Genomic DNA, 26,900 nt, shown 5'->3' on the forward strand with positions numbered 1-26,900 from the left:
CCTTTTAGAGAAAAAGTTTGCCAATTCCTGAGATAAACTCTTTGAGAACAGGGTTTGTGTCCTGTTAACACTGCATTCCCAGCACTCAGCATTTAGAACACAGCAGGCACTAAATAAATAATGTGAATTGAATTGAATGCTTATTACTTTCTACCAACCTCTAAGACACCCTCCCATCTTTCTCAATAATAGTATTACTAGGGTGGTGCCTGGGGTAGGAAGGTACTATGGTAGAGTTGGACTTAAATGAATGCAATGCTAGTCAGGAGACTCAGAATCAGAATTAAAGGAAATCCAAAGCAAGGACCAGGAGGCACTAATTTAGAAGATAAAGTATCAATACAAACGGAATCGGGAAGCAAGTAGTGAAATCAGGCTGCTAGAATTAAGAGTAAGACAGGGTGACGTGGATAATGTGTGTCCAAATTCTCTCTGGACAAGTGAGAACTTGGCTTACTGGCTGGACCTAAGGCTATGGCTAGGCCCATGGCATGAGTGGGACTAACTAAGTAGGGTGACTCTAAAAAGGAGATTTCTGAATAGAGTTGTGCAGAGAATTATTTGGTCAAATTCTGCAGGGCAAGGAAGGTAAACCATTGACTATGCTGAAGAGTAAAGATACTGTTTGATTTCTGGGTGGCTGTGTTGCATTTGACCATCAGTCTGGGCTATGGCAGGTGTGAACTTTGAAGTCTTACGCAGGAATCCTCCACCTACACTCAGAAGTTAGATGACACTGGAGTCTATGAAAGCACATCTCACTTTCACCAGGATAGTATCTTTTTAGGGTGACTGGAAAGGTTAGACATAAAAATTCAGAATAATAATATTTCAGGAATATTCCTAATATGTGAATAATAAAAGTTGCTGTGAGTCATGTTCAATGTTTTTATGAGAAGCCATAATTATTATAGACAGCCTTTTTAATTTTATGCCATACAATGAATCTTCACAATAATCCTATTTTTATCCCCATTCTTTTGATGAGGAGATTGAAATAGGTTAATGTAATTAAAGTGATAGCAATAATAATAAAATAGCATATCTATTGAGTGCTTACTGTGTTTAGTCATTATTCTAGGAGCTTTATATTATTATTTCACTTCAACTTCATGTTACCATTGTATTATGCTGCCTTTAGTTTGTGGCAGGGCTAGAAGTGACAGATCTTTCTGCCTATGCAGCCTCTGCTCTGTACCACAAGGCTGCCATGGCTGGCCAGGGTGAGATAAACTTCCATATGGCTTCTTGGCAGGGTGATACCTTATTCTCCCAGCCTTCTGCACTTATCTTCTTCAGCCTCAACTCATGATTCTCTCCCTCATTCCGTTCCAGGCACAGAGGATTTCTAGTTTTCTATATTTGCCACACTCTTTCCACCACTTAGGTCCTTCACACCTTTGCTTGGAATGCTCTTTCCCTAGGTAACTCCTGCTTACGTCTCATTTGTTAGCTTAAACATTACCTCCCACAGCATTCTGAATTTATCTTTCATAGCTCCCTCTGATCTCTGCTGCTGCTGTTACTCAAATAACATTGATTTCTTACCTCCACACCTTTTTGCATATTGTTCTTCTCATCTTGGAATGCCTACTTCCCACTGCGTTGTAGAAAATCCTCCCTACAATGCCTGTTGAAATTCTGTCAACCCTTCAATGTTCGCATCAGATATTTCCTCTTGAATTTGACCAATAAAATTAAATTTTATTGAAATTTCTTTTTAAGGTGTTTATAACATTCTGCCTCATTCTATAGATTTTTGGTGTCATATTCTTCTCTGAGTAAAAGAATGCCTACTTTAATATTGATCAACTCAAAATTATTTCTATAGCTAATTTGCTCACCTATCATCTAGAGGAAGTGTTTGAAAATGTACCTTCAGTCTGACACTGTCAAAATCATGAATGCCATATGTTTTCACCCACATTATATACCGTAAACATTGTCTTCTTATTTGTTTTTTCTCTCTCATTTATGTGCTTGACAAATGGTTATTGAGATTCATTACAAGTCAAGTACTGCTTTAAGTATCGTGGATATAGCAGTGAACAAAACAAGCCAAATTCCTGTACTCATGGAGCTTGTAATCTAATAAGGGTTGTGGGTAAGTGCCAATAGGAAAAATAAAACAGGGAAAAAGTAATGGAATGCTTCCGGTTGAGGAGGGTAGTAGGGGTCATTGCTATTTTACTTAAATTAGGCAGGAAAGGTGTCACTAAGAACATAACATTTGAGTAACATCCAGAAAGAAATGAGATGAGCCACGAAGATATACAGGGGAAGAATACTCCAGCAAGTGCAAAGGCCCTAAGGTGAATGTGTCCTGGATATATTTAAGGAACAGTGAGGAGACCAGAGTGGCTAGAATGATGAAAACAAAGGGGAGAGTGGTAGAAGCTGTGGTCAGAGAGACAGTGGGGAGACTAGATTATATAGAGTCTGGTGGGCCATTGTAAGAACTGACTTTTACTCTGAAAGAGATGAGAAGCCAAGGGAGGATTTTGAGCAGAAGTGATTTGATCTGACATATTTTTAAAGGAGTGGGCTTCTATGTGGAGAACAGACTGAGTGTAGTGAAAGGGTAAACACAGGGAGAACTGTTAGAAGGCTTTTTTTTTTTTTTCCAATAATGCAGGAAAGAGATGATGGTGTCTTCAACCAGGCTGATAGTGATGCAGGTGGTAAAAAATGGTCAGACTTTGGATATATTCTGAAGGTAGAGCCAACAGAATTTGCTGATGGACTGGATATGGGGTATGAATGAATAAGAGGAGTAAAAAGTAACTCAAGGATTTTGGCTTAAGTTATTAGAAGCATTGAGATGACATTTAGAGAAATGGAGAAGGCTGCAGGAGACGAAGGTTCGGTAGAGGGGAAATCAGTTTGAGTTAGGATAGGAGATGTCTATCATTTTGGGTAGTTGTTAGGGAAAGTAGAGATACCAATTTAGGAGTGATAAGTGGATAAAGGTATTTAAAGTTATAAGATGATTAGATTAGAGAATGAATGCAGATAGAAATGAGAAAAGATCTTGGACTAACTTGGGGCAATCCATTTTTTAGATGCTAGGAGACGATGAAAAACCAGAAAACCAAAGAGGTGTAGCCAGAAAGATGGGAGAAAAACTAAGAGAAAGTGGTATCCTAAGAGCCAAGGAAATAGTTATTTGTTTGGTTTTAATAGTGTCAGATCGTTAGGGCCAATTTAATCAGGTGACTCTCAAATTTCTGGGAGTACTGAGTAGTCCAAAACAAATTACTCTTTAAGTGGGGACTATTTAGTCCATTTTCTGTAAAAAGGTGGTTCATGATCCAGGTTGATAAATAAAATAAATAATTCCACTTAAACATACCTTGAAAGAACATATTTGGTTACCAGAAAGGTTTAATCTTTCTAGTTGTTCATTGGGATCAAGACATCGACCTTTAATGAAAAAAAACAAGATGAGAAAAAAGTTAAATTTCTCATTTTACCTCCTGTTCATATCTTGTCATATTTCTGAGTTGTATATGACCATCTTTTCTTGCATATAAATGAGACTAACAGTAACGCTGTATAATTAGTAACCACTGATCAATGGGTAGTATTTTCACATCCTGTAATTATAGATTTAGAAATGCTTTTCAAAGATATTATAAGACTGTACTTTTCATATTGACAAAAAATTATTGTAACATTATCTCATATTCCAAATGAAACTGTACATACCAATGCTGCTTATTAGATTTCCAGCAAGGTTGAGATCACTTAAATTCTTCAAAGTTTGCAAGCCCTAAAATTTTAGACAATATATAATTTAGAAGAAATCATTAAAATCTATGTTTATAAATCATCTGAGCAATCTGGTTAGTTCTCCAGGCGTTCCAAGCACCAGGTGCTGTTTACTTTACAAGCTTAGAAGTAAGTGGGTGCCTCAGTGAAGTCTACTTTGTTCTCTGGAACCTGGAAAGAATTTTTGAAGGAGAAGGGAACAGGGAGGGAAGTAGAGAGGAAAAGAGGAGGAGGAGTAGCAAAAAGAACACATCACCCAGAGTGTGTTTAAAATCTTAGGCAAGTTATATACAAAACTTCTCTAAACCTCCTTTTTTTTTTTTTAACCTTCAGAGAAGAAATAACACCTTACCTCCCAGACATGGTGGGAGGAGTAAAGAAAATGATGCATACGAAGTTCTCTATATGTTACAATATGCTACATACACATTAGTTCTTCTTAACTAATTAAAATAGTCATGAATATTTCTTGAACATTGTGGTTAAACTCTACAGGAGTTGACTTTAAATATGAATCACTGAAATTATCTTACCTCAATATTTTTAATTGCATTGTGGTTCAGCCAAAGAACCTCCAATCTGGATAATTTCTCTAAATTTTCTATTTTAGAAATTTTATTAAAATATAAGTACAGTTTTTCTAAATTTCTACATTCTTGAATACCTTCAATTTTCTGTTAAAAAAAAAAAAAGAGGAGCCTGAATAGTGTTAACTTGTGTTTTTTTATTAATTCTTCAATAAAGTAGATTTTAAGTACCTTTTCCTTAAAAATCACATTTTCAGAATAGATTGCAAAATCAACACCCAGCAAAATGAACTAAAATATAAAAAAATCATACAATCCCTCCGCCTAAATACTATTTTCAATTTTCATATTCTTTTTTAATCAACTTGATACCTATTTTTATATGGTTATAATCATAACCATATACACTTTGCAATATTGCTTTTCAATATAGATGTTATAATTTTCACACAACCAATAGGGTCAAAGTAAACCAATTTCACTACAAAGCAGTACTGGGTATTATTTGATCTGATTTGATTACTAAAAAGTAGAATGTGTCTATGTTTTGGCTCTTTATTTCTATTTTCTCCTTTGTATAAATCTATTTTTATATTTTGCCCATTTATCTGTTTTTGTTTTGTTTTACTGGGCAAAGGGTTTAACTGCAATTCATCATGTATGAATCTATCTGTTTTGATCCATGCCTCAAGCATATACTTCAATGAATTATTTTTCCAAAGCCAAAGAACTTAGCATAACCTTCATGTAAGGTTACGTTTAGACTTACCTCTATGCAGCATTCGGCAATCCAAAGTTCTTCAAGCCGTAAACAAGTTTCTAGTCCTGAAATTTCTTTTATATCTTGAGCAACAATTGTGAGACTTGTTAAATTAGGAAATAATGATAATCCGACTATACGAGGATACCCTGAGAAAAACATTTCCAGTTTTGAAGTATCTGATCCTTCTTGTCCAATCATCTCATAAGATAAACCATTGCATAAACACTGTTTTCAAAAAAGAAATTGGATTATTACCTGTTTAAGATAATAAAAAATTATTTTTGCCATTAGAAATTATAAACTGTCAGTTTCACTGATGTCAGTTTTCACTCACAAGAAGAAAAGTTGTGTCATATATATGATTTTTCTCTACTTCCAAAGATCATGGTGTAGAAGAAATCTCTAGATAAGCTCCAGAAAGGAGTGTAGAAATGTTCCATTTAATATTCTTACAAATGTAGTTGAAAAGAAACCTGGCTTTGACTCACCAGTTCTTTAATTATGTCTTCTTGGTTTAGGTTTTCCCATTCAATCATCTTCCATTAAAAATAAAGGTTAAAATAATATATCTGTTAAGGAAAAGGAAAAGTTGAAATAAGTACTAGAGTCATGCCGTATCATTTAAAGGAACCTTAAAGTTACTTGGGTGGAATTACTCACCTGTGGCTTGACATTTTCCAACAGTACATTACCAAGTATGTCTGGACCCCAAGACAGTCCATTCCATCTCTGAAGTTTTCTCTTAGACAGTTATTTTTTATTCTGAATTTAATTCTGTCTCTCCATAACTCCTCCCCATTCACTGTCATTTTACCTCCTGGGTTCAAATAAAACAAGCATAATTTTTCTTTCACACTATGACCCTTTAATACTTGAAGAACATAGTCATCTCTCAGCTATACCTTCACCTTGCCCTCAGTTCATGTCTTTTAGTTCTCTCACTAGAAAAAGCCCTGGTTTTCTCCCTTGAACCAGTTCCAGTTCATTCATCCTATTATACTACGGTGTTTCAAACTGAATACAGTTCTCTAAGTATAGTTAGCAAAGAAAAGAATCTTCAGGGCTTAGTGACATACCATAGGCATGGTAATAAATGTTTATTAAAATGAATTAGTCAGCTTCCTCACTTTAGATGGTATGAACTACTAAATACCTAAGTAGCTTCAATGAAGTTTAACCTAATTTTTCATACTTTTTAATATATTCATTATATTATTCCAGACATATACTATTTAAAAAATATAGGAATCCTGGTTTTAATATGAGGACATGACAAAGCAAGATGTAGAAACTGTATTTATTTGTTTATTGTGATTCTACCTTTTACGATAATAACTCCTCCACAGATATGTGTGTACATACATGTGTGTATAGACATAGAATAGAGATATGTATGTGTGTTTATGATTATGTATGCATAAGGAGAAAATATGTAAAGATACATACTAAGTTGTTAACATGAGTTACCTTGGATATAGGTGAAAGCTGGTGTGGTTATAATAGGCATGAGAGGTTGGATGGAGATGGATCTAGGTAAAATTGGAAAAAAAAAAAACCCTACACTTTAAAAAAAACATGTTTAGTATTGTATAATATGAATATATAACCATTTACTTATTCATTCTACCATTAGTAGACGTTTGGACTGTCTCCAGTTTGCAGCTGAATAGTGTTTCCCTGGACATTTTTATTATGCAGGACATAGGTACAGTTTTCTTTGGGGTTTATACCTAGGAGTAGAATGAGAAAGAAACTATTGGTGTACATAACATGAATGATTCTCACAAACACAATATTGAACAAAGGAAGACACAAACACAATGAGTACATACTGCATGACTCCATTCATATGAAATCTGGAAACTAATCTATCGTATTAGAAGTCAAGATAGTTACGACCTTTCAGGGGTGATTGACTAGGAGGAGGCAAAAGATAGGTTCTGGAGTGCTGATGAAGATAAATTTTTTGATCTAGGTGCTAAAAGAATGCATTTACTTTGAGAGAATAAAATTAGATACCTAAGATTTGTGTGGTTTCTACATATATGTTATGAAATTTTACGTAAATGTTTATTTTTTAAAGTATTTATATGCTCACTTTTAATCATTTATGCAAAATTTTATACATGTGCAGGTGTACATGTAAATTAATATTTTAAGGAAAAAAAGATGGTGACTTGAGGCCATGTATTTACCTACCTTCTCTGCTCAAATCTCGCTGGAATGACTAGGGAACTAGGAAAATAAGAAAGGAATGTGTAGTAGTGCTAGCAAAAGAGCACTGATGGCCAGAGATGTTGAGAAAGGTCTTTTGAATGAAGATAAAGCAGATGGCATCAGACTGAGAGAAAAAGCCCATCAGTACAGGCCAGCCCAAAATTCAAGGTACCAGAGAAAGAAATTTTACAAAACTATCCTAAAAAATTCCCCAAACTCAGAGCAGCAGTGATTGGGAAGAAAGTGGCTGTGGGCCATCCAAAGAGACCAAATCAAAGGATTTTGAGATCTGTATCAGGGTAATGTGCACAGCCTATATTTGTACTCAGGCTTTGTAAACTGGGGACATTGCTCCACTATGCTGAAGAAGGGATCCCAGCTCGCACCACAAAGAAAAGTACACCCAGAAAGTTATCCTCATACACTGGAATCTCTGTTCATTCACTCATTCATTCACTTATGCATTGAGGACTAGTATCTACCAGTTAGAGAATAATAGATATGGGAGAAAAGAGAAGACCTCTTTGATAATGTGGAATCTGGGCAAAGAACTGTGGGAAATGAGGCAGTACGGGCTATGAGGAATCTTGGGGAAAAGCATCAAAGCATGGGGAAAAGAAAACGCAAAAAAATTGGGTGAGAGTATACTGGACATGTTTGTAGAATAGCAAGTGAGATGATGTAGCTGGAGCACAGTGAGGGAGATGGAGACTGGTAGGATGTGGGGTCAGAGAGGTTCTGTGGGGTCAGATCATGTGCTATCTTGTAGGCTTTTATGAGGATTTTGGATTTCATTATGAGTAAGGTGGAAAGCTGTGTGAGGATTTTGAATGAAAGAATAACACAAGCTGTCTTAGGTTTCAAAAAGGATTGCCCTAGCTATTTTGTTGAAAATGGACCTTAGGGGTTGAGGGGAGAAGCAAGGAGATCAGTCAAGGGGCAGTTGTAATAATGTGAGAGAGGATGGCAGCTGGAATAGGGTGGTAGTAGTGAGGATGGTGAGCAGTGATTAGATGATGGATCTATATTAAAAGTAATATTGATCATTCCTTCCCTGCTTCCAGTTGGCAACTGTCTCTTTACCCCATTCTTGGACAACCCCCAGATATTACAGCATAGGAGTGGCCAGGCAAGGGAGCACATAGCAAAGGAACAACCTGAAGGAATTTAGATACTCCATCAGAGGCCCATACAGAGATGCAGGCCACAGTCTTCCCTCCTTAGGTTTACTTGGATGGCACCCCAAGTAAAGCAGGGCTTTGTAGCACCTCTTCTTATCAGAAGAGAAGCCCCTACATTCTGGTTTAATGTCTGTGAGCACCAAAGGAAAAGTCTGTCTGCCCACCACCACACAAGGGATAAAACCTACCTTTAACACCCCCAAAGTCAACAAACAGCCATCCAAGTTTTCTAGCCCACGTCCAAGATATCTATTACAGAAGAAATTAACTCCTCCCTTCATTATTCACTAAATTATCATGTATACTTAAGCCTAATTTTGGACTTTCTAATCTGCTTTCCCTTACCTCTACCTATTCCTACAGTATTATCCTGTATTAATTACTGTGATTTATGTTGTAAATTTCTACCTCATTTTCTTTTTTGGAAATTTCCAGTTATTCTTTCATATTTATTTTTTCCAAATAAGATTTATGATTATTTTGCATTTAGTTTTTAAAAATTCACTTGAGATTTTGACTGAGATTCGACTGTAAAGATTAATTTAGGGAGAACTTCCATCTTTACAGTATTGAGTCTTCCTCTAGAACAACATATAACTCTCCATTTATTCAAGAAGACTACTATGCATATTTGGGGTACCAACCTTTTCTTTCACTTCACCTTCCCTTCCCTTCACCAATGCCCTCACTTAGGAAAAACCTTGTTGTAATTCAATAGTTAATTAGCAAAACAAAATTTAACTTAAAACCCCCAGATTCTATAACTTGCATAACTACATCTGAATTATGTGATTGTGCATAATTAATTATGCATAATTATGGACCTTCCTGGTATTTACAAGTCTTGTATGTTTTCTCCGGTCACAAGTGGTCCCAAGGCTTCCAGTTTCTGATTCCATCAAGAGGTGAGTGTCCTGATGCCCAGCTTGTAACCACTCTCCTGCGCCTTAGGAAAGCTCTTTTCAGGGCCTGCCCATCTAAGAAACTACAGATCTTCTCTAGTTTCTCCAGGGAGCCAGGAGCCACCAGGAGCTTCTATAGCTTTCACGCTTCCAATCTCAAGCCTTGGGTTGATCTAGTCACCTCTGCTCTCTGCTTTGGAGTGCTGCTGGAAGATTTCACATAGCCGGTTGGTTATGTGAGTTGAAATCACTGCAAATGTATGGTCTCTAACTTGAGTTGAATCCAACAACAGACATTTTATATTTTCCTCTTCAACTTCCTCTCCTAGGGAGTAGGACTAGAGATACAGATCTGGGATTCACAACGTCTGGACTATTCTAAACTTTCACCACTCTTCTCAAGTTCTCTCTCTCTCAGCAGATGATCTTGTCCCCATTTTCACAGAGAACAGTGACACCATCAGATATACACTCCTTAAATTCCCATACCTCTTAAAATATACAGTTGACTCTTGAACAACGCAGGTTTGAACTGCACAGACCCACTTACATGCAGATATTTTTCCACAGTAAATACTGCAGTACTACATGGTCCATGCCTTATTGAATCCGAGGATAAGGAGGAACGAAGGATAAGAGGGCCGACTATAAGTTATACATGGACTAACCCCCAGTTAATCAGTTCAAGGGTCAACTGTATTTCTTTCACTTTCTGATTCCTGTCTTAGTAAAAGTATTCTTTCTCTTGTCCAAAATGAATCCCTTTTCCTGTGTACTCATCCCATCCTCTTCAGTCTCTTTCAGAACTTTGGTCTGTCAAATTTTCCTTCTTTTCATTTATTCCCCTCTTTCTTTCTCTAGGGTCTCTTTTCTCTCCATATATGAATGTTAGGTCATTACTATCTTTAAAAAAAAGCTCTCCTATCCTGTATTCAATGAACAGCTGATCTTAGATCCCTTTACAGGAAAACTTTTAGATATGTCATTAGTACCATATTATAGCATTTGGAAACATTACAAAATATACGTAGTCATTAGCAATACTTTAGTACCTGTATTCAGTTCTCAGTTTACTGCAGTCTCAGTGAGGACACCTCAGGCCACTGCAGTTTCTTTTTCCAGGTCAACAATAATCTAATTGCCAAAGACACTAGACATGTTTCAGCTCTCAATTTGACCCTGTCATGGAATCTGATGATGCTGATGGCTCTTTTTCTTCTTTGGGGTGACTTTTTCTCCTTGGCTTCTATTTGTTATGTAAAACCTAATTTTCTGATTAATAGTTTCCTTCTTGGTGAAGAATTACTAATTTTTATCTTCCTCTTTTCTGTGCAACACCCAACTACACACGTGGAAAGCTCCACCTGAATGTGTCTCAAACTCAGTATGTTCAAAACTGAACTCTATATTTTCCAGCCAGCCTGCTTCTCCTAATGCATGTTTTCTCTTGGTAAGTGACACCATTCTTCTAATCATCCAAGTCAGAAGCCTGGAACTTATGCTCAACCACTCTTTTATTCTTTCCCCCACTTTTGCTCACTCATTAAATCTTTCTGCATATACCTCTTAAATGTCTATCACGTTGGTGTTTTTTTTTTCCTCCCCTCTATCCAATTGCCTCTGCTTTGATTCAGGCTCTCATCACTTCAACTTAACCGATGCTTTCCCTATAGTCCCACTTCCTGCCAATCGATCCTCTACTCTACCATGACAGCAACCTCCTGAAAGGGAAATCCACTCACGCTACTCCTCTTGGAAGGTATTCATGGTCTCCAAACTCTAACTCCTGTCTACCTCTCAAGCTCATCAACCACAAACTCCTGGGAACAACACAGGCTCTGGCCACAACTATAGTTCTCTGAATGGCATGGGGTATTTCTGTTCTTTGGCACATGCTGTTTCCCCTCCCTAACTGTCCCTTGACTTTACGGCATACTCCATATACCCTTAAAGATTTAAATCAAGGGTCTTCTCTGAAGACTTTAATTCTCTCTGATAGTATTATAATCATTCTTTTCCTCGTGACTCCAATTAAAGCCAGCATATGCCCTATATACAACACCTGTTCCACTGTATTGTGATGCTTCCAGGTCTTTCCTCCTTGCCAGGTTACATGTTCACTGAAGGCAGGGACAAAGAACCTACCACAGTGCCTGACACATGCTTGGTGTTTGATAAAAATTTGTTGAATGGTTTGAATTAATTGTCATGCCACAGGGTCCTATATGGTATAACTTAAATACTTTCTGTACATGACCAATCAGAGTAGAACAATAATTAGAGTACAAAGGGCAATGTTTCTGTCTGCCATGAGAGCTGGGGAGGGTGTCATTGTGAGAAAATCAAATTTCTTTTCTACAAGCTAGAAGCCCTGTATGGTCAAGTAGTTTCCTCCCTTGGGTACAAATGGATCAGAATCCATCCATAATTACTGATGGGCCAAAAAACGCCCTTCCAGCTCTAGGTGAGCAGTATCAAGTGTGTCCAAGGAGCACTTCGTTCCCTCAGTAAAGGCTGCACAGGTGGCTGTGGGCCACCCTCCCTCTCCTCCTCCTCCTCCTCTTCAGCTTTGCTCTGGCAACCATGACGGCCTCAGATAAAGTCATGTCACTGTCTCTCATTATCATCATCGCCACTGCACCGTTACAGGGGTCTTTTGACCTCAGCGTTGCTTCTCTCTTGTCTTCCTCCCAGTGTGGCCAGAGAGAGAGGAGAGGGGAGCAAAGACTCCTGGGGCCTGCCTACAGGTGAGGTACTCCCAAAGGCCACCGGGGGATAGTCACTCACCTTATCCCAGAGAGAGGATGGATTCCGGGGCAATCCGAGACAGAACAGAGTCCACTCCCACTTCTTAATCCCTGTCTTGCAGCAGCTGGCACGACACCCTGTCTACCGTGGGGCCTGGTGTGTACACACTACCCCGCTGCGGTTGCCTAGGAAACCCGCCCTCCGCCTCCCGCGACCTCTGGGTGGGGAGGGGGTGAAAGGGGCGGGGAAAGCGGTGGCCGACTCGTTTCTGGATCACGTGGCGGCAAGCTCCAACCAATCAGTAGAGGTCGGGGTCGACCCGGAAGACCCTGCTGGTGCTCCTGGGAAAGGGTGGGGAGCTTCCCGAGCTGCGGGTCACTTGGTCCCTGCAGGTAGCTTTTCACCCACCTTCGCCGGATCCGAGGCCCGGACAGGAAGCGACGACTTATGGCGGGGAACTAGTCGTTGCCTCTTCCAGTCCCGGCTCTTTCCTACTGAAAATCTTTGACCTTCATTGGAAGCCCGGAGCCTCGCTGGACTTGAACCCCAAAGACACGACGCTGTGATGTCAAGGCGGCCAGACGGCCGGAACAGGCCCTGATGCCCCCCGCGCGCCCTTGGTCCTGCGGCCCGCCACCGCCGCCCTCCAGGAGTGTAGCTGACTACAGCCCGAAGCCGCTGAGCGCAGAGCGAGCCGAATGGAAGGACAGCGCAGGCCAACGTAACGCCCTGGTGCCCTTCAGAGAAGACATAGGACCTCCAAGGGTCTTCTTGTCGTTCGTCGACAGGCTTTTGAGGGCCGTTTAAGTATTCCAAAGTGTACAGGAGGCCAAAAAATTTTACAAAATAAAATTTAAAGAGGGAAAGGAAAGAACTTTTGAAAGAGTGGGCAGAGGGGCTGAGAAATGAATGAACTTAGGCAAATCAAAGTAACTGCAGGTCTCGTTTCATTTTCTAGATCTGCGCTGTCCCACATGGCAACCACTAGCCACAGCCACGTGAAATGTGACTAGTCCGAATTGAGTTGTGCTGTGAAACACACATGGTATTTTGAAGACCTAGCATGAAAAAAATATGTATTGATTACATGTTGAAATGATGTTTTTTGATATATTGGTTTAAATTAAAATGCCTTATTAAAATTACTGTTTCTTTTTACTTTTTAAAAGCGGCGATTAGGAAATTTTAAATTACATATGATTTCTATTATATTTCTGTTGGAGAGCACTACTATATGTTTTGAGGTTAAGTTGATTTGTGTAGAATATTTGTGACGTTCAGTTCATGCAAGTGCCCTTTTCCGTCACCAGATGGCTGCCTCATTCAATAGACTATAGTTTAAAACAGCTGTCTCATGAAAAATATGAGTGCAGATTTTTAAATATATTTTCATTTCAAATATTTTATCTGTAATATTGACTGTTTATAAACATACATAAAGAAAAAATAATTTTATGTGTACTTTTTTTATTTCACAGGAATTTCAGTTTCTGTCATTAATTAGTTAAAAATTAATTAAAATATTTATGGTTTAAGGGTTTAAAAAAAGGACCAGAAAAATCTGATTCATATTTGTACTTTTAGTATTATCTTCTCTGAAAATCTAGTTGAACAAGATGACCTGTCTGGGTAAATTTTCATCTTAGACTGTAAAAACTAGATAACAATAGTTTAGAAATTTAAACTTTTAAATTAAATTAAGAAATTGGATCAGAAATCAATTAAGTGAATTATCTACATCAAGCTTCTCATTTTGGGAGATGCAACTCTTGCATAAAAGTATAGAGATTATCTACTTTGATATTGTTAGAAATTTTTATTATGACTTTCCTAACCAGTAAAGGACTAGGAGAAAGCTAACATAGTTTTCTTTATATTATATAAATGAGTAATTTTAAGAATGTTATTTCCAGGTAAAGCTCAAGGATTTGGTCAGCAACTGAGTCAGAGTTCCTGTATAGCTGTGGACTGATAACCATTGGTGAGTTGCCAAACTAAAGCCCTTGTCCTAGTAATTCTTAAAGGAAGAATTGCCTGTTAGCGTATTCTAGATGGTATTTGGAGCAAAAGGTGATTACAGTTAAAACCAGAGAGAGCATACAGAATCAGTGACCATTCTTGTTAATCTCCTTTTCTCATTTTAAAGCTTCTTTATGATATGGTTTTATGTGTCTGTACCAGAAACAATAGAAGTAGAAGCCACTAAAAGTCAAGCAAAGTAAAACATTCTAAGTGAAATAAGACTTCATTTCATTCATCAGTCTGTTCATACTCCTAGACAAAGGCCAAAACATATAAATTTAAATCTACTTTATTTATGGATAAAGGTATCTTGAACCTGAAAACAATTGGGAAGCTATCTTACCACTGATTATGGCACACTTACCGTGTCACCACCTGAATTAAAGAGGAATTACTTAATCAAAATAGAGGTGACTATAGACCTAAATAAGAAAATCTTTCTTTGTTAAAATCTTTTGAATAGATGGCTAAATTGCTTTCCCCCAAAGCCCTATTCTTATTGGTAGAGAACAGTGGAGACATCTAATTACAGTTTGGCTTTGTAATGTCTTCAAGTTTAATTCCAGAGAACCAAAAGTCTGGAGATTTCAAATACTAATTTAATTTTTATATTCTTGTTGACATTTGATCCTTATGCAAATGAGTACTTTCCAGTTAATGATTTTATTAGATTATCTGTGAAAATTTGCTGTCACATGTTTAAATTTGATATATCATGAAAACATGAAGGCAGCACAACTTAGGGTTTACTTTGGCAGTGGAAGAGATAATTTTGTGGTGCATATAAAGTCATCAGCAGGGGCCCTTTTATTACTCATGTCTGGCAGCGAATATATATTATTCAATTAAAAAGTAGGAATTATCCTGAAATAAAACTTTAATTAGACCAACAGAATGCTATTTCTAATGTCTATCTAAAAAAGTTAAATAATCTTTATCCATGATTTGTTGACATATAATTAATGCACAAGCTTTTCTTAAAAGACAACCAGAATGGAATTGTAAAAAGATACTCCACTTAAGACAACATAACCTCCTTATTTTACCTTCCTAATTCTATTTGTATTTAGCTTTATGGTAGCAAATTGAAGGATAGTGAATTTAAGAAGGGATGGTAGTCTTAATTCGCTAGAGAGCTGACCAGTTCTTTGTGTGGGAGAATTCTTTCCTCTACCTCCTTTCTTTTGTGTCTTTTATTTATTTATTATACCTGAGGCTCAGAAAGTTGATTGTATTCCTCAGATCACAGCACATTATCATCATTTGTCTATATAAGGCCCTTGTTTTATTTTATATCCAGTTCCACCCCCATCCCAATAATAGGCATACATTTGATGTTTCTTATAAACCTTGAGTTGTGCATCTATCTTTGAAAAACAGACAGTACTGTTTTGTGTGTCTGTATTTTTTATTTATAAAAAGTTACTGTGCTATAAATTGTATTTTGATTCTCTTTCATTCAGTGCTATTTTAGGATCTGTCCTTGTTTCTGTATGTTCATGTAGTTCATTGTTTCTGTATTATGCACATTATTCCATAATATATATCTACCATGTTTTATCTTTCATTTGTTGCCCTAGTAATGGGCACCTATTTTGACTACAATAAACAATAGGGTATTGAACAGCCTTGAAATTGTTTTCTTAAGGACATTTTCTCTGGGGTATATGCCAGGAATAGAATTATTGGGCAAAAGGCAAACATATACTTCACTAGATATCATCTGATAACTTTCCAGAATGGCTGTCCCAGATTTCCCTCCCACCAGTAGTGCTTGAGAATTCTCATTCCCCTTTTTGGGGAAATATAATTAAAACCAAAATCTCCTGGCCACCCAGAAAACCTCTCCACAAAGGTAGAAGGAAAAGAAAACAGTTTTATTACTGAATAAACATTAAACCAGAATATGATTCATATCACAGGCAATCCCCTGAAGAGATGGAAGACAGAAAGAAACCTAACCCTTTTATATAGCCAAGCAGATACAACCCATCCCATACATGTTCTCAAATGATAACTAGGCCTTAAACAAGAGGACGTGACATAGAGAATGGACTTGAGGACACGGGGAGGGGGAAGGGTAAGCTGGGACAAAGTGAGAGAGTAGCATGGACATATATACACTACCAACTGTAAAATAGATAGCTAGTGGGAAGCAGCTACATAGCACAGGGAGATCAGCTCTGTGCTTTATGACCACCTAGAGGGGTGGGATAGGGAGGGTGGGAGGGAGATGCAAGAGGGAGGGGATATGGGGATATATGTATATGTATAGCTGATTCACTTTGTTATGCAGCAGAAACGAACACAGCATTGTAAAGCAATTATACTCCAATAAAGATGTTAAAAAAATAATGATACACTGCAAAGGTGGGGGAGGAGCAAAAACACAGGCCGTATTAAATAGAAGGTCAGGGGGCAGCCAGCACATTCACTAACCCCAGTTCTCATTTGTAATAGGGGAAAAATCTCCCAACCATGATATCTGATCAAATTCCTCCCTCCACACTTCCCCTCCCCCCAATACCTTACCATCCTGCCTTCCTTAATAATTCTATCAAGTTCTTTTAGCCAGAAACCCCCTTATCCTTGATGTTTCCTCTTAGCAATTTTTTTTTAATCCACTGACCCCTCTTTACCTTGCTCCTTGGCTGTAAGTCCCCACTTGTCCTTGTTGTATTCAGAATGGAGCTCTATACTCATGTTGCTCTTCCCCTATTACAATAGTTCCTGCATAAAATTTACCTTCACCACTTTAATTTCTGTCTGGCTCTGGTTTTCTTTGACACTATCTTCCTTGATGATTCCATTTCAAAAAGATGGCTCCCAGGTCCTTGAGAAAGACATTCCTGGGTTATAAAGTTGGCAAGAGGCTTAGGTTTTTAAAAGGGACAAAGAAAGAATTCGCAATTACAAGTATTCTAAAGAAATGCTCTGAAAGAAAATGAGGAGAGAAGAGTCTCTTTACCATTTTTATACCAGGGAAAATTAAAATTTTTTTCTTTTTGGATTTGTATTTACCCTTACACCTATATCTTTGCTGAATGTTTAATGTCTGCCTCCACCACTACGCTTTGAGCTCTGTGAGGGCAGGAATCACGTCTCTCTCATTTCCCGTTGTGTTTCCAGCATCTACCTTAGTGGCTGTCACATAGCAAGTGCTCAAGAAAGATTTGTGGAATGTATGAATACCAAGTAATATGCCAAGGGCCTTATATGAACAATCTCTTATTTTGATCACTTTGGTGTATTAGGCCTCTAGAACACACCCATAGAATCCTATCCCTCCTTCACTTTTGTTGGGAAAGCAAGAGTTAGCAAATAATTTTTTTTGTCTGCAAATTTACAGGAAATCCAAGTTTCCTCCACTTTATGCAAACTAAATACTATATGAAGATTGTGATTTATAAAACCCCAATTGATAATGATAGTTTACCCGAAATGTCCAGCTCCTTTCTCTGGAAGATAGTAGTGTCTCTCCAAAATTCAAGTCCATGTGGAACCTCACAATATGACCTTATTTAGATTTAGGTTCTTCACAGACGTAATTAATTAAGATGCGGTCATACTGGATTAGAGTAGCCCCTAAATCCAATGACTGTGTCCTTATAAGGATGCCATGTGAAGACACAGACACAGAGAGAAAATCATGTGAAGACAGAAGCAGAGATTGCGGGCATGCACCTGCAAGCCAAGGAATGCCAAGGATAGCTGGCAAACACCAGAACCCAGGAAGAGGCAAAGAAGGACTCTTTCTGAGAACCTTCAGAGAGAGCATGACCTTGCCCACACCTTGATTTCAGACTTCTAGCCTTCAGAGCTGTGAGAGAATAAGTTTCTGCTTTAAACCACCCAGTTTGTGGTAATTTGTTATAGCAGCTCTAGGAAATAATTGTAGGTACTGTTAGGAAGGGGAAAGTATCTTGCCCAAAGTTATACATACAGGAAGGGATCCAAAGCCGAGCTTGATCAAAGAGCCAGAAATAAGATTAGAGTTGAGGGCAGAGCCGAGTTTGAGCCAGGCAGAGACAAGAAGAGTGTAGCCAGACTTTTCTGCCCCACCTCTGGTATGAGGCAGGTTAAATCATACTAACATCCCTATATACACTTTGACCATCCCGTTGTCTTTCCTAATTCCTGCCCCAGTTGGTCCAGCTCCTCTCCTTCTCTCTATTTCTAACACTAGTGCCTTAGTTCAGGGTGTGAAATTTTTTTTTACCAATAGCCTCTAAATTATTTTCCAGCCACTAATCTTTGTCCACTAGCCAATCTTCCTCATTACCTCCACGGTTATGGTCTTAAAAAACAGATCTGGTAAAGTCATGCTTTAACAGACCCCCCATGCATCATCCTTTACATGTGTGTTCATTTGTGCATTCATTAATTCAGCAAATACTTATTGAACTTCCACTGTGAGCCAAGCACTCTTCTAGACACTAGAGATACAGTTAGTGAACAAAATAGCTTAAAATATCTATCTTTATGTAGCTTGCATTCTAATGGAGAAAAGACAAATAAATAAAATGTATAGCAGGTTAGCTAGAGATAAGTGTTAAGAAGAAAAGTAAAGAAGAGAAAGGAGATAAGAAGTGTGTGTGTGTGTTTATGCAATTTCAAATTGGATGTCCAGGGAAGGCCACTGTCAGTAGATATCTGAGTAATGACTGGAAGGAGGCGAAGCATAAGTCATGATGATGTCTGGGGAAGACTATACAGGATTGGATGTGGGGTATGAAAAAACGAGAGGATGATTCCAAGGCTTTGACCTGAGCAGTTGTAGAAAAGACATGGCATTTTCTGAAAAGGGAAAGCTGCAAATGAAACAGGTTTTAGGGGTGGGAGGATATTAAAGCATAGACTTGGATATTTTAGGTTGAAGATTCCTATTAGAAATGCAAGTAGAGAAGCTAAGTAAGAAGTTGGACTTACGAGTCTGGAGTCCAGGAGAGAGATCCAGGCTGGAAATACAAATTTCATCAGCCTGAAGATGGTATTTAAAGTCATTAGACTGGATTAAACTTCCAAAAGAGTAGGTGTGGGTAGAAAAGAGAAGAGGTTGAAAGATTAAGCTGTGGGACACTTGAATACTTAAGTTAAGAGAGATGAGAAAGAACAACCAAAGACTAAGAATCTTAGCCAAAAAAATGGGAGGAAAACCGGGAAAGTATGGTGTTCTAGAGCCAAATGAAGAAAATTGAGTAATGATAGGTCAAGGAAGATGAAGCCTGAGAATTGAGGTCTTTGATGCTACCAAAAAGGACAGTTTCTAAGGAGTGGGTTCAAGAAGAATGGAAGGAGAGAAATTGGAGAACATGAGTATTACAGAAAACTCTTTTAAGGAGTTTTGCTATAAAAGGAAGAAGAGAAATGGGGGCATAAGCTAGAGGAGAAGTAGGGTCAATGAAGATATTTTTCAAGCTGGGAGAATAACAGCATGCTTTTAGGCTAATGAGAATGATCCAGTGGGGACCAAAAAGTATCCAGGAGATAGAGGGAGAATTGTTACAGCAACATCCTTGAGGAGTTGAGAGAAGGTGGGTGCACACAGGTCACAGGGTTAGCCCTAGCTAAGAGCTTGGACAGGAGATCAGGTACAGTGGATTTGTACAGAAGCAGGTGGGTAGGTATATGTGGTGGTAGAGGTGTGTAGAAGCCTTCTTTTCATGGTTTCAGTTTTCTCAGTGAAGTAGAAAGAAGGTCATCTGAGAGTAAGAATTTGGAAAGATGTTGAGGTTTGATGAGAGATGAAAAAGTATGATGTAATGATCCAGGTTAGTGAGTGGACTAGGGCAACAGCGTATGATTGCTTAACAGCGTTACTTTCTTATGAGTTTAGTGATCAGGAGTGTAAGTGATACTTGTCAGTATGGTTGTGATTTTCCTCCATCCACAGTCAGCTCTGTGGCTGCTAGCATGGAAGATAAGAAGAGTTGAATTTGGCCAGATATATGCAGCAAAGTGAAAGAGGGCGGATAGCTTGAGAGTGTATTCACAGGAAGGTTAATAGTGTTTGACCTTGGAATTTAAGCTGGGTGTGGAAGGAAGTGACTTCATGAGGAAGGTAAGGGGATAAGAGTGGTAGGATCTATGGATTATGAATACCAGTGGGGCCACACAAGAAAATGCCCAATTTTTAGCACTTCATAAAATACAAGCTCAAATTACCTCTTGCTTCCTCAATCCCACACCCCACTTGGCAGCAATTCCTCCATCCACACCAAACATATTTCCGGAGTATTGCAAGGCCTTGCACCACATTACCCTTTTTAACCTACTAGTTCCTAGGCCTCAAATGCTTTTTTCCCCTTCCTACCTACCTTATCCTACAAATCCCTTTCAACACCTTCACTCAATACCCCAGCAGAGTAAGCTGTTCTCTCTTCCCAACTTGCACCCAGGTCTTGGTTCATGCTTCCATTACAGATATAGCACATTTATCTACGGTGAGTCTCTTCAACCAGACTGTGATCTTTATGAGTCAGGGCTACATCTCATTCATCCTTGCATTTCTGTAGATAATAACAAAGTAGAAACCTAAAAATAATGCCTGAATGAATAAATGAATGAATGAATACCACCAGGCTAAAGAACCACCACCTTAGTCTAAACCAAAATAGACTGCAAACCTATTGTTTGCAAACCTATCCAATTATTAGAATCAGTTGTAGAATGTTTTTAAGATTCTAAGGACATATCCCAGGGAATACCATTCAGTAGGTTTAGAGTAAGGTTCACAAATTATGTTTTAAAAAGTTTTCCAGATGCTGTTAGTAATCAGTCATGTCGAGATACCTTAGCTAATCATCAAGCTCTAACTAGAAGCTGATTCGATGATGAAGAAATTAGCTTCTTTATCTCTTTATTTTCCTTAGAAAAAATACAAGCATCCTTGGTAAAAATGTCCATTATCCCACTGTCCTTTCTCCAAAAAACTGGTAAAAAAATTAACACTAAGATGATAGTTAACACTAAGAATTGATAGTATAATACTTCTCCCAGGAAAAGATTCCTCTTGTGGCACAATTTTAGGTTTCTGGAAAAAAAATTCTTTTGGCAAGGGAGTTTATTAACCTGGAATCTTTTTGATGTTAAGTGAAGAAAATACAATTCAAATGTTTAAGAAAACTGAAAAAAATTGACCTTCACAAGCAACAGGTCAAGTGTCCAGGGGTAGGAATAGGTTTAGGCAAAGCTACACATCCAGGATTCATTCAAATGAAAATATCTGGACTCAGTTTCTTCATGACTCTGATCTATTTTAATCAGCTTCATTTTCAGAGAGGAGCATCTCCACATAGTGCCATCTGCCAGCTTAAGGACCCTAATGGAAAGAGGGGGCCTTTTTCCTACCAGTTTCAACACAAGTTCTGGTATTCAAGCCTGATTGGCCTAACTTGGGTCATATGCTCAACTGGAATGCTCTGATTGGCCTGGGCTGAGGGGTGGGGTCAGGTCCACCAGAATCTCAGGTGTACTGTAAGAAGAGAGTTGATACCTTGAAGGAAAATTGAGGTGTTCTTACCAGAATGTTGAATGCTGGGAAGGCAAAACCAGCAGATGTGCACTGTAGAGAGAGTGGCTGTCCCCACAACCTTTATATCACAATGTGTAGGTAAGCATTACCCCCACATACACCAAACCAGGGCTGCTTTGACTTTGTATAGATTTATCCTCATTTCTTTTCCATCTGTAGTATTTTACAGTAAAATATTTGAGAAGTTAAGAGAGCAAATGTGAGAACCCACCCCCCTTCCCCACCCCCAATCTACTGCAGGAGATTTGCTCCTGATTTCATCTGTTGGTGCCCCCAGATTAGTGGGAGGCAGCAATTTTGCCTAAGTGAATCACCTGAATAGACCCAAATTTTCCATCGAGTGCGCTCTAGCAAGATCTAGTGGGAACAGGGGATGTTAGTGAGCCTTTCTCTACAGATACACAATGATTCTCCCAATGACTTTTCCAGTATTAAAGCTGATATTTTAATCTCCAGTTATCTGTCTCATGTCTATTTCCCAGTTGGTTCCAAGCTTGGGAAGGAAAGAAAGAGGTATTATTTATTTGCTTTTTAAAGCCTAATTCTATAGTTTGGGTTAAGTGTACTTTTGTATAATCCAAATGTTTGTAATTTAAAATGAATATTGACACTGGAAAAAAAAAGAGTATTCCATTAGTCAGAATGCGGAACTCTTTTTTCATTTTGGGAAAATGAAAGTTTGCTATACTGTTACTACAGGCCTACCTCTTAGCCACATGTACACAAAGATGACAGTATCTGTAGAAATTAGAGCCAGCCTACATAGACACACTTGATTTGCTTTACAAACCATGGCTAAAGTACACATCTGTTCACTTGACAAGAGATCTTGGAAAAAGATGTAACACTGTTATTAAATACAGAGAACTCTGAGACAGTTACTAGTTGTGGCCAGCACCATTTTGCTAGCTATGCCAGAATGATCATTATATGAGCCAACCTGCAAACACAACACCTGAATAGAAGCAGAATTTTAATTGTGCAAATACAAGATGAATACCAAGCTGAACATTAGATTATAATTAACTTTAAATGACCCTCTTAAATCAGATACAGGACCTCAAAAATAAGCCATTCATGCCCTTGAAAACATTAGTAACATACGGTAAAAGTAAATACATATATAATGTTAATGTCTCATATGTATTTTCATTTGTATATATGTATTTATACATATACTGAAGAATTTTACCTAAGATAGTGGATTTTGTATCAGAGTTATCAGAGTTTAAAAATTTTTGTGCTTATGAGACCTTGGCCATTTAATTCATCTTTTGTCTTAAAACAGAGTCACATTAAAAATCGTCCCAGATACTCTTTATTTAAAAGATATGTTAGCAATCTTTCAGTTTAATTTAAAAAATCCCTATTGACAGAATGTTTACCCCTAAGCCTGACCTAAATCTGAAATGCTATAGACTCTACCTTTTTTTGTCTGTTTTCATCTTCAGTGAAGACAGCTACTGACCCCCATATTAAAAAGTTTGTATTCTAGATCAACCCTGTTCAGTAGAAATAAAATGTGGGCCATATATGTAATTTTATTTTAAAAATATTTATTGATTGATTGATTTAATGATTTACTTATTTATTATTGAAGTATAGTTGATTTACAATATTATATTAGTTTTTGCACAACATAGTGATTCAATATTTTTATAGATTATACTCCATTTAAAGTTATTACAAAATAATGGTTATATTTCCCTGTGCTGTGCAATATATCCTTTTTGCTTATCTATTTCATACATAGTACTTTGTATCTCTTAATCTCATATGCATATATGTAATTTTAAATGTTCTATTAGCCATAGTAAAAAAGTAAAACAAACAGGTAAAATTAATGTTTTTACAGTATTTAAAAAATCACATTTATTATCATCAGAAAAGTCTTTTTTTTAAATTGAGGTATAATTGACATACAACATTATATTAGTCTCAGGTGTACAATGTAATGATTTGATATTTGTATATATTGTGAAATGATCACCTCAGTAAGTCTAGTTGATATCCATCACCATACTTAGTTACAGAATTTTTTTCTTTTGATGAGAACTTTTAAGATTTACTCTTTTAGCAACTTTCAAATATGCAATACAGCATTATTAACTATAGTTGCCATGCTGCACATTACTTCCTCATGACTTATTTACTTTATAACTGGAAGTTTGTATCTTTTGATTCCATTTACCCTTTCATCACTCCTCCCCCAACCTCCACCTCTGGCAACCACCAATCTGTTCCCTGTATCTGTGAGCTTGGTTTTCTTTTATTGTTTTTTGTTTTTGATTCCATATGTAAGTGAGATCATACAGTATTTGTCTCTCTCTGTCTGACTTATTTCGCTCAGCATAATGCCTCAAGGTCAATCCATGTTGTCACAAATGGTAAGATTTTATTCTTTTTCTTGGCTGAGTTTTACATATGTATATATATATCTCACATTTTTCTTTATCCATTCATCTATCAGTGGACACGTCGGTTGTTTCCATATCTTGGCTCTTGTAAATAATGCTGCAATGAATCTGGGGGTCCATATATCTTTTCAAGCTAGTGTTTTTGTTCTCTTCAGACGAATACCCAGAAGTGGAATTGCTGGATCAAATGGTAGTTCTAGTTTTAATTTTTTGAGGAACCTCTATACTGTTTTCCACAATGGCTGCATCAATTTACATTCCCATCAACAGTGCTCAAGACTTCCCTTTTTGCCATATCCTTGACAACACATATTTCTTGTCTTTTTGATGATAGCCATTCTGATAGGTGTGAGGTGGTATCTCATTGTGGTTTTGATTTGCATTTCCCTGATGGTTAGTGACGTTAAGCATCTTTTCATGTGTCTGTTGGCCATCTCTATGTCTTCTTTGGAAAAATGTCTATTCAGATCCTCTGCCCATATTTTAATTGAATTATTTGGTTTCTTTGCTATTCAGCTGTATGAGTCCTTTATGTATTTTGAATATTAACCCCTTATCATACATATGATTTACAAATATTTTCTCCCATTTACTATGTTGCCTTTTCATTTTGTTGATGGTTCCCTTTACTGTGCAGATGAAATTAATCTTAATCATATTTTTTAACCCAACATATCAAAATATTTTCATTTCAACATCTAATCAATATAAAACATCATTAATGAGTGATTTTACATTCTTTCTTTCATATGAAGTTTTCAAAATCCAGTGTATATTTTATCCTTGCAGTATATCTAAATTCAGACTAGCCACATTTCAAGTGCTCATAGACACACCTGTGAATAGTGGCTACCATATTCAAATGTGCAATTCTAAATGATTGTTTTTAATTTTTTAATTTAGAATTTAGGTAAATATTAAACTTAGGTTTGGCTGCAGTGAAAGAAGACACAAAATAATCATGGCTTTATAAATATAGAAGTTTATTTCTCTCTTATACAAAGTTGGGAAATAGTGGTCTGGGATTAGCAAGGTGTCAGGGACCCAGCTTTTTTATCTTGTTGCTTTGCTTTGTACGGCCTCTATTAATAAGATCACCTCATGGTCTAAGATGCTTGCAGCAGAGAGGAGGAAAGAGAAGGCGGAAATTTTATATGATAGTCATATACCATCAGCCAGAACTTAGTCACAAGTCCACAGATAGCTGCAATGGGATGGATGAAAATTTTAATGTTAATTTAAGGTAGCCCTATATCCATCTTAAAATTGGAGATTTTACTACTGTAGAAGAAAAGGAAATGGATAATGAGGGGAAACCAGTAGTCTTTATTTCAAGAGGGTCTTTGAAAACTCAATAGATTTTTGAGGAGATTGTCTTGAATATACTCATCACTGTTTGGAAGTGTAACAAGACATCTTTAGGGTTATATCTACTTCAATAGAATTTACCAACAAATTTGTTAATTTTCTGGCAAATCTACTGACATTTAACATTCCAGAAGATAGAGATGCAAATGGGTTGTGTGACCTTAGAACTATAACAGTACGGTGTGTAACATTCAGAGAGGCTTCTGCTACAGTAAAAAGGTCCCCTTGGTCTTGGCTTATAACCAGATCACTTGAGATGCCTTTTCTTATTCCAGCTTCCCAATCTTATATTCATACATGCACATATTTAAATGCCTAGTTATTAAATTTGAGTTGTTACGTGTTCAAGAAATGTATTAAATTGAGAAGTTCTCTAAATGTGGAATAGTTTCTGCAGAAAAAATGGGCTAAGTGGAGGATGGACTCCATTTCTCCTTTTTTGGCAGGTTTGCTTTTTTACCATTTAATCATTTTGTTAGGTGTTTTTTTTTTCTTACTAAATATCTCTAAATATCCAGAAGGCAGGGGCCTATATTTTATTGCTTTTGTGTTTCCCAGACACATAGTAGAGTATTTGAATAAGCAGATATTTGATATTTCTAATTAAAATGCACCAGTACTCTAAGGCTATGAAATCTAGGGCAAATATCCAAGGATCAAGGTTACAGATAGTACAAAAAACTCAAAGCCATACTTTTCCTGCTCTTCTTCAAAAACAGTTTGCCTACTTTCTCAAGATATATCCTAACGGTTGAAATAAAAATTCTCTCATTCTCCATCCCTCAATCAATACTCTTAACTTCTGGTCCAACAAAAAGCATCACTGTTTCTGGAAAATTATTTAAATTGTGTGGAGACTTGAAGCCTGGTGATAAATAAATGGGTTTCCAGATAAGTTTTTATGGCACCTTAGAGTGACTTCAATAATCTAAACAGGTACAGCAAAATTCTCAAAATGAATTCACTTTTAAGTTAGTAAATGAATGCATTAGTAGACAGTTTAGGTTTGTCTGAGAAAGGGAAGGAGAGAGGAACCAACCAGGGGAAGTAAAATGTCATACAATAAAATAAATGGGAAAGAAACATCAAGTCAGCTTGAGCCTCACTGTAATTTTCTCCACTAGACTGGGCAGCTCTCAGAGGACAGGGCCCCTCTCTCAGGCTTCTCCTGCCTTCAGGCCTCAGGAGCACACTTGCCACTGAGTGGTTACTCAACACATGTGTGTCGTGAAATGACAGAACAGTTAAGACTCCTTCTTACTACAGTGGCCCCAAGAAATAACCCCTGAAATGCTGCCAATATACTTTTACTAACCAAAGTTGGTGAGTTAAAAAGATATCTGAATAAAAATGATGACTTTAAAGAGATCACATTTGCCTTTCCCACATCAAACTCTTTTTAGTAAGTGTAATCATGGTTGCTATTCTCATTTAAAACTATTTCAGCAGC

General features: G+C 37.3%; 2 protein-coding genes across 3 annotated transcripts in view; one reads left to right on the top strand and one right to left on the bottom strand.

The window, feature by feature from the left end:
- The window catches only part of LRRC9 (leucine rich repeat containing 9), a 101,620-nt gene extending 85,290 nt beyond the window's left edge, over window positions 1-16,330 (bottom strand). Inside the window, exons 1-6 of one of the 2 annotated variants that reach the window (XM_082386427.1) lie at window positions 12,149-16,330; window positions 5,550-5,878; window positions 5,068-5,286; window positions 4,305-4,445; window positions 3,709-3,772; window positions 3,353-3,423 (exon numbers count right to left, since the gene is read on the bottom strand). In XM_082386427.1, the coding sequence (XP_082242553.1) occupies window positions 3,353-3,423; window positions 3,709-3,772; window positions 4,305-4,445; window positions 5,068-5,286; window positions 5,550-5,597 (543 nt within the window). In that variant the 5' untranslated portion in view covers window positions 5,598-5,878; window positions 12,149-16,330. Of the gene's footprint in view, window positions 1-3,352; window positions 3,424-3,708; window positions 3,773-4,304; window positions 4,446-5,067; window positions 5,287-5,549; window positions 9,364-12,148 lie in introns of those variants that run through there. The other variant, XM_082386426.1, reaches the window with a different exon arrangement.
- RTN1 (reticulon 1) overlaps window positions 14,027-26,900 on the top strand; it is a 278,485-nt gene continuing 265,611 nt past the window's right edge. The window contains exon 1 of the mRNA XM_082386510.1: window positions 14,027-14,090. The gene's annotated coding sequence lies outside the window, so the exon portion shown is untranslated. The remainder of the gene's footprint in view (window positions 14,091-26,900) is intronic.

This window comes from Balaenoptera borealis, assembly GCF_965194805.1.
Source record: "Balaenoptera borealis genome assembly, chromosome: 3".
NCBI classification, from domain to species: Eukaryota; Metazoa; Chordata; class Mammalia; order Artiodactyla; family Balaenopteridae; genus Balaenoptera; species Balaenoptera borealis.